This window comes from Topomyia yanbarensis, chromosome 1 (assembly GCF_030247195.1).
Source record: "Topomyia yanbarensis strain Yona2022 chromosome 1, ASM3024719v1, whole genome shotgun sequence".
Classification (NCBI taxonomy): Eukaryota; Metazoa; Arthropoda; class Insecta; order Diptera; family Culicidae; genus Topomyia; species Topomyia yanbarensis.
The window spans coordinates 80,540,980-80,554,117 of record NC_080670.1 but is presented as its reverse complement, the minus strand read 5'-3'; the positions used below and the strand labels follow the sequence as shown (position 1 = coordinate 80,554,117).

Sequence of the window (13,138 nt, the reverse complement as noted above, 5' to 3'; positions counted from 1 at the left end):
GCAATTTTTTCATTGTTACATCCCTTAACGACCCCCCTTTTTCCATGTAAAAATCGGGTTTACAATTAAATTGGATGTAGAAACAACAAATGTGATTATATTTCCTTTGTAAATTTTCCAGAATAATATTGTTTTTCGTTGTAATGTAACAATAAAAAATGCTGTAATACTGTTGTGCATTTCTATTCGGGGCTGTTTTCGGTTTAAGAATCAAGTCGCCCTAGGTTCGCTCTAATGTTCACACCCGAATAGAAATGTACAGTAACATAACCATGATTTTCACTGTGACAGTACAGTAATTTTACAATAATTTACAGTAAGTTTTAGTGTTATGGTACAATACAAAAACAATAAACTTTAACGTTTTTACAGTAAATTTCAATGTAAAATAGACTTTTACAGTGAAAAAGGGGGGTGGTTATGTATCTTAACATTAAAAAATCAATTTTTCTCCATACATTTTTTTCTCGAAAACAGTAAAATTTAATGTGAATGCACTGTATCAGTTTTTTGCTGAACAGCGAAATTTAATGTTACATGAAATTTTATTGTAAATCTACTGTGAGAACTTTGCATCCAACAATGTGTAAACAGTAATAACTATAATATTTATTGTTTTATGATTGTTTGTAGGGTAAATGCTATTGTACAATTCTATCCGGGCAGTTTCCATACAAAAGTGACAGCTCCGAGCGAACCTAGAAAAACTCTAGAAAGAGAACTGCGGAGACTCCATTTTGGATCGATAGGATTCGCGTTTAGCTGTCAAAAAACGAATCCAATCGAACATTGCCTATCCTTATAACATTGGACGTGTTGCCATACAATGCCGGGGCATACGTTGCCAAAAATGCTGTTTTTCTCTCCGCAGTTCTCTTACTGGAGTTTTTCTAAGCGAACCTAGAGCAACTCTGATTTAAAAACGAAATCAGCATAAAATTATTCAGAAAATGGCTTCATCAAACCTTACTAAACACCCATGACATGGAAAATCGGTTCCCTTCATCAATATAGTGGATTCAAGATATAAAATATTGTCGGCATAAAATAAATTAACAAAACTCAATTTTCATTAGAAAAAATAACAACACAGTTCAGAAGATTTCGGCAGGGTGATCTGTGACTATCTGTGTTACGGAAAACTTACAAATTTCGCTGAAAACAAGATGTGGTTACCTTTTTTTGGTTTTGGCGCGTGTCAAAAATTAAGCGCAAGGTAAAAAATTGAGAAATCTGTGCTAATCTGTGCATTTTAGAAGAAAGCTGTGAAAATCTGTGCGTTAAAACAGAAAACTGTGGAAATCTGTGCAGTTCTTGCTATCTGTTGTGTAATATCATCGGCTGCTGTCCGGCCTTACAGGTTCCTAGTGAACTCACTTCCCGGACGCGGAACAAGTAGCGAAATCAGCACGAAAAGAACTGGGTTTCGGACGGTTTCAAAAACGCACTTTACTCGTCGAATTCTCAGTGATAAGTGAAGTATAATTCTCGTTTTCGTTTCCTTTCGTACCTTCATTACATGTTGGATGTGAGCGTGTGTGAGTGTGCGTGTTTCATTTTCAGCTGTCATGATTAAGCGGAGGCAAGGTAAGTGTATTGTAGGTGAGTATATTTTACATTGGTTTTATTTATTTATATTTTAGGTTTTGTTTCAGGTATGTTGAGGTGGTTTCATCAAGGTAAGTATGCAGTAGGTATCAAGTTCCGCAACATCCTGGCCCCCGTTGAAGCGTAGCATTCAAACGAAAGCATGATCGTCCAAGTGATACGGTGAAGACCCGGTGAAGATGCGGTATAGATGGTGCTTAAACGCCTTCACTGCCGCCTCCCATAACCCGCCGAAGTACGGTGCTCGCGGGGGAATAAACTGGAATTCAATGCCTTTCTCCAAGCACTCGTTCGCCCAATGACTGGATTTCAGCTGTTCGATGAATTGTTGTCGCATCTCCTTAACTTCGCGAAACGCGCCGACGAACGAGGTGCTGTTATCGCAGTGTATTACACGAACGCGCCCGATTCGACTGACGAAGCGTCTAAGCGAATTGACACACGCGGCTGCTGACAACCCGGCGACGATGTCTAGCACCACGGCTTTTACGGCGAAACAAACGTACACTGCGACCCAGACTTTTACCGAAGCGCCCCTTCCCGCGAGTTGTCGAACGGGAAACGGCCCACAGTAATCCAGCCCCGTATGTTCGAACACTTTCGCTGGTGTAATGCGCGTAGCAGGCAATGGTGCCATGTACTGCTCACTTAACTTTGGACGACAACGGAAACACGTCACGCAATGGTGGACTGTCCTTCGAGCAAGGTCCCTGCCACGAACTGGCCAGAAGCGCTGCCTGATTGTCGCGAGTAGTTGCGTAGGTCCGGCATGAAGTGTTTGATGATGGATGGATCTAGCAATCAGTTTTGAGAGATGATGATCAGCCGGTAAGACCATCGGGAAACGACTATCGTAGGATCCTGGTAGCTCCGAAAGACGTCCATGGATGCGAAGTAGACCTATTGAATCAAACATCAAATCGAGGTTCTTGATGGGCGACTTAAATTGAGCATCCCTTAGTGAACGTTTGCCTCCATCTTGACAACGCAAGTATTGCAGCTCCACGTTGAAGGCAGTTTGTTGCGAAAGGCTGATGAGCGATTTTAGAGCATTATCGTATTCGTGTAGCGTTATCTTTCCTGAATTACGATCTTGTTTGGCAGCTCTACAGTTAGATGCGAATCGCTTGCAGTAAGCTGTAATCCTCAGCAGTGGAGCAAGTTCTGAATATGCATGGATCAGTGAATCATCAGGAGAATGCACATGAAGGGCCACGGTTGACTTGCGTTCGGTCACTTGCTGCTCAATCATAGATGGTGACAATGCAAAAATTGAATCTGGCCAATCTTCCGCTGAAAGTAACAGGCAAGGTGGTCCACTCCACCAAAGAATATCCTGCAGTAGCTGCTGGGGCTCTGCTCCTCTTGATATTCGATCTGCTGGATTGTCTGTGGTAGGGATGTGACGCCACTGGAAGTTCTTAGTAAGCCGTTGAATTTCTGCGATGCGGTTTGACACGAATACCTTCCATGTAGAAGGTGGGGAAGTTATCCAGTGAAGGACAATGGTGGAATCTGTCCAAAACGTCACCTTTCCAGTAAATTTAGTCGAATTGAGAACACTATCAGCTAATTGGCTTCCCAGGACAGCAGCACACAGTTCCAAACGTGGAATGCTGAGCCCACCTGCTGGAGCTACACGAGACTTGGCGATAAGAAGGTGGCTAGCTTTTGTACTACCGGCAGTTGAAACGACGTAAATGCAGCACCCGTATCCCTTCTCAGAAGCATCCGTGAAGCAATGAAGATCGTAGCAATCAGAAGGAGAGCCTAGAACCCATCTAGGCACACGAAGATTTTTTATGACTCCAATGGATGCTCGGAAGGACAGCCACCAGGATTGTAACTTATTCGGAAGCTTATCGTCCCAATTCAGATTCTCCTGCCACAACTGCTGAACGAACATTTTGGCACTGGCGACTACTGGTCCGACGAGGCCCAAAGGATCGAAAAGTTGAGACATCTCAGAGAGAGCGATGCGTTTAGTCACTCTGTCAAGTTTTGGTAGCTGAGGAACCTTGAAACCGAACGTATCATCCGATGGAAACCATAAAAGACCCAGAGTTTTAATTGAAGGTGATTGGTCAAGCTCTAGTACTGTTAACGTTTCACGGCCCTTTTCCGGAATGTGTTCTAAAATGGCCGGGTGGTTGGCACTCCACTTCCTGAGTGGGAATCCCGCTCGGCTGAGTGAACTGATCAACTGTTTACTTGATTCCACTATGGCTTCCAAGCTGTCGGATCCAGTCAGCAGATCGTCTACATAGAAGCCTTCCTTCACGATCGGCGCTGCTAGTGGAAAATCCTTGCCGTCGCCTTCTGCAAGCTGGTTCAGAGTCCTTGTCGCGAGAAAAGGCGCACATGAGGTACCGTAAGTAACAGTGTTCAAACGGTACTGTCTTGATGCCCTCGGCCTGAGCGACGGCTGTGCGTAGATCGTCCAAGTGATACGGTGAAGACCCGGTGAAGATGCGGTATAGATGGTGCTTAAACGCCTTCACTGCCGCCTCCCATATGTGACCTGTGATTTCTTAGGTCACAATATCGTCGCTTTGGTCACTGAGCCCAGCTTGTATATATTTGTAAATATTGTTATTTTTTTTGTCGTATAAATAAATAACAGTGTACGGTCTATCCCGTGTATTTGACGACGCCTGTTCTTTGTTTATACTTTGAAATTATTGTTCGTAAATGTCTAAGTAGAATTTAAACGTCAAACCATTACTACTCCGTGCTTGCATGTTTGAGTTACGTTTAAGTTCTGCTTAATAGCCCAGGTTGGTGTCAAATGTAGGTTTCGTTATTTATTTGTTCAGAGATTTATTTACTTATTTATTTATTTATATATTTATGTGCTTATTTATTTATTTATTTATTTATTTATATTTGTTATTTATTTTGCTTGTTTATTATTCATTTTGTTATTATATTTTTTTGTTATAATTGTTCAATATTTAAAAAATAATCAAGGAAACAAGTACCGCACATTAAATATTCTTGATAGCTTTTGTACTAAAAATATTTCGTGACACCAACCAAAACGATAAAATTTTTGTAAATGTCAACCGTCATCGTCCTGTCATCTCATCATCACCGTCATCAAATGCGGGGTGGGATGCGAGGAGGCGCGGTGGGTATATTTTGGAAAACGGACAGGGCAAGGATAAAATCTACCGCGAAAAAGTAATGCGCTCTCTAATAGTTCATCGGCCCGGAGGAGTGAAGACCAGCAGCAGCGATTGTCACCGTTATTAAGTGACCGCGCGTTTCCAACGTAAAAAAAGTGCAGTGATAAGCAGATCCGTGGGATCTTGTTTTCGCCGTTCAGAACCACCACACGAACGTTAAGGTTCTGTCCGGTCAGTCGAGTGGGATCAGTGTGTTTACCGGTTTTTTTGTGTATTAACGACGTCCGACGCGAGTGCAGAAAACGGTCAGTGATTGGCAAGCCAAAAACGCCATTGTGGACGCCTTTACCCAAGTACCGGTAGGGTAGGGTCCACTCGACCGATAAACGTTAAAAATCCCGCTCGATTGATAGTGAGACACTCGTGTGTGAAAAGTGCGCGCAGTACCACTCTCCGGGCCCAATAGTAAAACGCAGGCCTCCGCTACAAATAGGCCGAGTTGCTGCTTCATCTGGAGTCCCCCGTCGCCATCGTCCGTCAGTTCCTGCATCAACATCGAAGCCCGCCCCGCATCCAGCCAGCTGCAAGTCGACCAACGTCATCAAGGCCGCAACGGTATCGAAAGAAGGTTTTTTTGCGGAATAAAAGTGCAAGTAAAATTATTTTGTTTTTTGTAGCCATTCTGGCTTTTGCTTGAAATTTAAAAATTAATAAAATAGTGTTTGGTCTGTATATACAAGTTGTGTCGTCCATTTTGTTTACAGTGCATTCCTTTAGGTACTTGTTTCCGCTTGATATTACGATTCGCTCAGTGACCATAGTGTGGGAAGAAAAGTCCGCCCAGTGTGAATTTCTCCAGGAGACAACCGTGAAACGACCCTAATAGCTGGTGAGTACAGTGTGGCCCCACCACCACAAGTAAACGTTACAAACCGATACGTAACAATTGGCGCCCAACGCAAAATAAAAGAAAAAGTGATTTGTTTCCAAGACCAGAAGCAAATCCCTTTTTCGTTGTGTCTCCCGGAGAAATTCAGTTCACATTGTTCACTTCATTAATCGCGAAGTCATTGGGTCGATATCCAAACTTGAAGTTGATCCTGAAACTTAATTATGATTAGTGGAATTGCGAATTGTTGCGAGTGATGAAAAATTGTATATCTGGCACGCCGTCGTTTGCTAGTGCTTGAGTAGAAAAATTGATCGTTTGTTTTGAACATATTTCATACACAGGTAGCATTGATAGGATTGAAGTTGACATTTACTAATACCATTACATTTGTTTCTTGTCGGGTTTTTGTTTACTTTTCTAGCGGGTGTTAAAACTATTTGTGGTTTGTGATAATTTTGTTATTTTTTGCCTTTTTATACAATGGCAATGGCACAGCTCACATTCGATCAAGCTAGTGAGCTGATCCAAGGTTGGTATTTTGATATGAGTGTGGAGTTTTTAGCCGACGATGAACTGAATTATGAACTGACTGCCCGTTCTGTCAGTTTGTCTATCGGTCTCGATCGCTCACGAAAACGCAAGTGGCTGCGAGACCAGTTGAAGGTGGAAAGGGGTGATCCGTCGGGAAAATGCCCACGAAGAGTAGTGGGTGATCCTACTGTGGAAGTCGAGGTTTGTACGCATAAGTTTACCGAGTTGAAATCGTGTTTGGAACAGGAGGATGATGAGGAAAAGAAGGTTTGTTCCACTAGAATAGTACACGTATGCGTTTAGTGACTGTGTTGAGGGACTCGCGGGGGTCGCCCAACTTGCACAGTCAATTGCAAAATACGGTGGTTGAATTAGCGGAGGTTCTTGAACATTTCTTTCGGGGTTCTGCTTCGTCTTTGCAGAGTGATCAGCAAGAGGGAAATGATATTTTAGCTCTGTTGGATGCAGACAAAGCAGATGAAAATCCTAGACCGAGAGTTTCCGTTCTTAGTCAGGATGACCTTGATTGGATCCATTCGTTGCAAGCGAGAATTACGGATCTAGAGGCCGATTTAGCTCGACGAAGAGAAGTAAAAGATGCTGTAACTCAAACTCTTCCCGATCATGCTCAATTTACTTCATATTCACAACACCCCGATACAAATTTCAGAACATTTCAAAACTATAATTTTCCGCCAACAAAGCCTTCCAATTCATTCGATACTTCATCTAGTTACCATAATTTTCAAAATATCCCAGATCGTACATTACATTCTAACAATATACCAATTCCCAACAATACATACAATATTCCCTATCACCCGACGAGAACTTCTAATCCTACTGGAGCAAATCCCGAAATGTACAACCATGCTTCGGCTATCCCATCTTTCCCTAAACGAAATTCACCTCCCATGTATAGTGGTGTTCTACACAATCCGTACCCCGCACCGTACCACAACCGTCACACTCTTCCTGTGTCCAAATGGAACATCACTAAATACAGTGGTGACGATCAAGGGCTGAAGCTAAATGAGTTTTTGGAAATTGTACAGGCTTTATCCCAAGCTGAGCATGTGTCGGAGGTCGAGCTTTTCGAGTCGGCTGTGCATTTGTTTGTTGGTTCAGCGCTCAAGTGGTATATGGCACAAAGAACCACTGGTAGATTGATAAATTGGCAGCATTTGGTATTTGAATTAAAACGCACCTACATGCACCCTGATTTGGACGCGTTGATCAAAATGAAAATTTACCAGCGTCGTCAACAAAAACATGAATCTTTCCACGAGTACTATTTCGAAATCGAGAAACTGTTCAGAACCATGAGTGTTCAGATTCCCGATTACGAAAAAGTACAGATTCTACAGCAGAATATGCGAGTAGACTACAAGCGACAAATGACATTTATTCCGATAGTCGACCTTGAAACACTTGTTGCTGCTGGACAGAAATTAGATGCATTAAATTTCTCGGCATACAACAAGGTTTTCGGGGCGGACAGGAATGTCCAAGTGGTCGAAAGCTCTGAAAACAATTCGAAGAAAAAAAATAAGAACCAATCCCAGACTCAACAGGTGATAGATCAAACCGCAGCAGTATCTCAGGTCAACCAAAATAGAAACAATTCACACACATCCACTAATTCGTCTCGTCCCAATCAACTTTCCAACAAAAACAACCAATCCTTACCGAACACCCAAACGAGTCAAAATTCGTCTCAAAATACCGCCCGACCAGACCCGATCGCGGTGCCATCTGGGTTCAATTCTCGACCACAGTTCACGTTGGAAGAATTGATAAACACGCACATTCCCCCACCGGCCAATACCTGCTACAATTGCGGGAGGATTGGTCATCACGTAGCGATGTGTAGACAGCCTCGGGGCATATTTTGCAGTACGTGCGGTCTTCGCGGTTTTCCGACTAACTATTGCCCGTTTTGTTTAAAAAACGGACCAAACGCGAACCAAAATCGTCGTTCGCAGACACCCAACGCGTAAGTCAAGACCGTTTTCTTCAACGTACGCCTCCCCCTTACTGGGTGCAGGCCACCAGAGATATTTACCCAGAGTCTACGGAAATTCTTCAAATTACCTACCCTGTCCCCCACGATAACCGGCCGTACGCACACGTAAAGATTTACGGTTACCCGGTACGTGCTCTCCTGGACAGCGGTAGCAATCATACGCTTATTAGCGAAACCCTTTTTTCGCAATTGAAGTACAAAAAGTTGCATCGTCCCTCCAAAAACGTGATTCTACGGTCTGCAAGTGGAGATGAACTGCAAATTCAAGGTCAGGCTCATCTTCCATTTGCTTTCCAAGGATGTGTGAAAATAGTTCCTACTTTGGTAGTTGCAAATCTGTTCATAGATTGTATCTGCGGAATGGATTTTTGGAGGAAATTCAAAATTCAGCCCGCGATGCAAAACTGTGGAGGGATTGAGTCCACTGCGTCGGCATCTATTACCGAACACCGTAGTTCTGCAAATATTTTGACCGATGATGAAATTATGGTGATCGAGAACGTCAAAAAACTTTTCCTTCCTGCTCAAGAAGGGAAATTGACCCTGACCAACCGAGCTCAGCATCGTATCGTGTTGGGAGAGGAATGGAAAAATAAACCACCAGTCCGCCAGTTTCCATACGTGATGTCTCCGAAGACGCAGGATCTGGTAGCCGTCGAGCTGGAACGACTGTTGGGTTTAGGGATTTTGGAACGGAGCAACTCGGATTGGTCGCTTAACTGCGTGCCGGTCATCAAGCCCAACAAAGTTCGGCTCTGTTTGGACGCGCGCAAGATTAACGAGCGGACTGTTCGGGATGCTTATCCGTTGCCTCATCCCGGTCGAATTTTAGGTCAACTTCCCAAGGCTAAATACCTGTCCACGATAGACCTGTCTGAAGCGTTTCTCCAGGTTCCATTGGACCAAGAATCGCGGAAGTACACGGCCTTTTGTGTACAGGGCAAAGGGCTATTCCAATACACACGGATGCCTTTTGGATTGATCAACAGTCCTGCTACGTTAGCACGACTGATGGACAATGTCCTGGGCCACGGGATGCTTGAACCGTACGTCTTCGTCTATCTCGACGACATTGTTGTGGTGACGGAGACATTCGAACACCATGAACGCCTTCTAGTGGAGATTGCACGTCGCTTAAGGGAAGCAAACCTAAGCATAAACCTCGAAAAGTCTAAGTTTGGAGTGTCTGAGATTCCCTTCCTGGGATATCTCCTTAATACAGACGGTCTTCGAGCCAACCCGGAAAAAGTTCGTCCTATTGTCGAATACGAACGGCCCAATACCGTAACAAAACTAAGGAGATTCCTAGGAATGGCTAATTACTATCGGCGCTTCATCTTAGACTTTAGCGGGGTGACCGCTGCACTCACAAACCTTCTGCAAAGCAAAACGAAAACCATCCGTTGGAACGATGACGCCGAACAGGCATTTTGCGAAATCAAAGAGCGGCTGATATCTTCACCAGTCTTGGGCAGTCCTGATTTCAGCAAGGAGTTCTGTATCCAAACGGATGCTAGTGACGTGGCGGTAGCTGGGGTTCTCACACAAGAACAGGATGGGGTAGAGCGGGTCATTTCATTCTACTCCCATAAACTGACAACGCCCCAGAAGAACTACCATGCCGCAGAAAAGGAAGCGCTTGCAGCCATTCTCGCCATCGATGCATTCCGTGGGTATATTGAGGGTTACCATTTCACCCTAATAACCGATTCTTCCGCGCTGACCCATATACTCAGTACAAAATGGAAGGTCGGGTCACGATGCAGCCGATGGGCGTTGAATCTGCAGCAATTCGATATGACCGTCAAGCATCGCAAGGGCAAGGAGAACGTGGTTCCGGACGCCCTCTCGCGAAGCATCGCAGCTGTTCAAGAATCGTCGTGGTACGCGTCAATGTCCGACAAAGTGGCCCGCCGGCCCGATGATTTTGTAGACTTCAAGATCGACGATGGTAAACTCTTTAAGTTTATCACCGTGAACGATAATCCCTGTGATACTCGCTTCGAGTGGAAAATGATTCCCCCGCCCACCGAAGTTCCAAATATTCTTCGACAGTACCACGACGATTGCTTTCATCCAGGCTATGACAAAACCCTTGCACGGATCCGTCAAAGATTCTACTGGCCTAAGATGGCAGTTGAAATACGGCGGTACGTTCAACAGTGTGGAATGTGCAAGGAAGTCAAAGCTTCTTCCGTCCCTGTTGCACCTGCCATGGGAAACATGAAAATTGCCACCCGCCCTTGGCAGATCGTATCAGCGGATTTCATTGGCCCTCTCCCCCGCACTCGTCGCGGTAGTCAGCACATTTTGGTAGTTTGTGACTACTTTTCGAAATGGGTAATGGTTCAGCCTGTGAGGAATGTCAGTAGTGCCCCCATGTGTGCGATTTTGAAAGACCAATGGTTCCTGAGAAACTCGGTTCCTGAAGTGATAATCACTGACAACGGAAGCAGTTTCATTTCCAAAGAGTTCAAGGAGCTGTTGGATCGTTTCAAAGTTGCCCACTGGCTCAACTCACGATATCACTCACAGGCGAACCCGGTCGAAAGAGTCAACCGAACAATCAATGCGGCTATCAGGACATACGTGAGGGAGGACCAACGCCTTTGGGACACTCGTGTGTCGGAGATCGAGATGGTTTTGAATACCAGTGTTCACTCGTCGACTGGATTCACACCATACTTCATTAGTCACGGTCACGAGTACTCTGAAGTTGGCACCGATCATTTACTCACCCGTCTCGATGTAAAGCTGACTTCGGAAGAGATGGAAGAACGACGATCGAAAATGTTTGAGCGAATCTACGACCTTGTCCGCAAAAATCTGGCGAAAGCTCACAACGCTTCCCAACAGCGCTATAATTTACGGCACCGCAAGTTTGCACAAGCTTTCGTAGAGGGACAGCTGATATACCGCAGAAACATGAAACCGTCTAGTGCAGCACAGAACTATAATGCCAAATACGGCCAACAATTCCTTCCATGTCGTGTCAAGGCGAAAATCGGATCGTCTTCCTATGAACTGGAGGATTTGAACGGCAAAAGTTTGGGTATTTGGCCAGCTGTTCATTTGAAACCCGGTTAGCTAGTTCTCCGCTCCACCGCGGAATGAATTATAAAAAAAGCACCATCGATTACACTTTATTTACAAAACCAAAACAAATAAAATAAACACACGAAAAAAAACACACACAGCTGCCCAGCACAGTGTCAGCCAACTATCCGTCCTCCTGAATCCTCCACCGATCTCAAAAAAACGGTGCAAACTTCGACGTTATATCTAAAATAAAACAAAAAAAACATAATTAGCAACAAAAATACTTACCCACATCACGAATCATCCTTTTTTTTCATCACTACATAAACAATCAACATTAGTCAGCTGAGTATGAGTAGCTGTGACAGATCGGATAATAGACAATCTGACGACAGGGTTGTGCTGGGTTACGACGGGGTTACGTTTGCCCGCCGCCAGTTTTAAGTCGACTTTACACTCAAAGTGTGAATTGGTTAATTCTGCGTAACTTCAGCTAGTTTTCTCTCGCATGTCGAGAGAGTAAAGGAAGTTCGCAATGAGTTAACCATTTCACAAAAGCAATAGTCTTTCCGACTCTTGAAAAAGAGTCCGGTAAAGCACAAATTTAAATTTAGGGGCCCCTAGCATAATTAAAAGTTAGTGTTTAGTGTTATTTATGGTATGAATGTGAGTGTAAATGAAGAGGAATGAAAGGCTAGCAAATTGAATTCTGAGTGAGTGTGTGCGGTATGTAAGCGGTAGTGTTAGATGTTTCGTCCAAGGATAGCCCTTGTGACGGTAATGGTAGCAGAAAGAAATGTCAAATTCCGTCTGATTTCTTTCTGGTAATTTTCCGCAATTTGAAGCGTATCCGATCAATAATTCTACTCAGCCAATGCAGCAACGGCTTTTATTCTGACGCATTATAGGCAATTTCGACAGTGAAACTTTCACAGTTGTTTTGGGATTGATGGATGGATTGAATCGTTCCTGATTGTGACAGATACATCGGTGAGTGCGCGAGACTAAAAACGGACAGGCTCACTTCCTCAGAGTCACGTAATTTCGTGGGACAGATTCCTCTGGCCTTTGGAAAAATCATTCCACGGAATTAAAACTGGCACTCGGGAAGAAGTAGTCGCGTTTGAAGTCGGCATTCATTCAAAAAAAAAACCATTTGGGTTTTTTTTTACCCGAGTCGGGGAAAATTGTGACCTGTGATTTCTTAGGTCACAATATCGTCGCTTTGGTCACTGAGCCCAGCTTGTATATATTTGTAAATATTGTTATTTTTTTTGTCGTATAAATAAATAACAGTGTACGGTCTATCCCGTGTATTTGACGACGCCTGTTCTTTGTTTATACTTTGAAATTATTGTTCGTAAATGTCTAAGTAGAATTTAAACGTCAAACCATTACTACTCCGTGCTTGCATGTTTGAGTTACGTTTAAGTTCTGCTTAATAGCCCAGGTTGGTGTCAAATGTAGGTTTCGTTATTTATTTGTTCAGAGATTTATTTACTTATTTATTTATTTATATATTTATGTGCTTATTTATTTATTTATTTATTTATTTATATTTGTTATTTATTTTGCTTGTTTATTATTCATTTTGTTATTATATTTTTTTGTTATAATTGTTCAATATTTAAAAAATAATCAAGGAAACAAGTACCGCACATTAAATATTCTTGATAGCTTTTGTACTAAAAATATTTCGTGACACCAACCAAAACGATAAAATTTTTGTAAATGTCAACCGTCATCGTCCTGTCATCTCATCATCACCGTCATCAAATGCGGGGTGGGATGCGAGGAGGCGCGGTGGGTATATTTTGGAAAACGGACAGGGCAAGGATAAAATCTACCGCGAAAAAGTAATGCGCTCTCTAATAGTTCATCGGCCCGGAGGAGTGAAGACCAGCAGCAGCGATT

At 43.4% G+C, this 13,138-nt stretch overlaps 1 protein-coding gene across 1 annotated transcript; it reads right to left on the bottom strand.

The window, feature by feature from the left end:
• Nucleotides 1-1,738: 1,738 nt before the first annotated feature.
• On the bottom strand, nucleotides 1,739-3,571 carry LOC131696291 (uncharacterized). Its single transcript, XM_058984838.1, has one exon. The coding sequence runs from the start codon at nucleotides 3,569-3,571 to the stop codon at nucleotides 1,739-1,741; it is 1,833 nt and encodes a 610-aa protein (XP_058840821.1).
• Nucleotides 3,572-13,138: the final 9,567 nt, after the last annotated feature.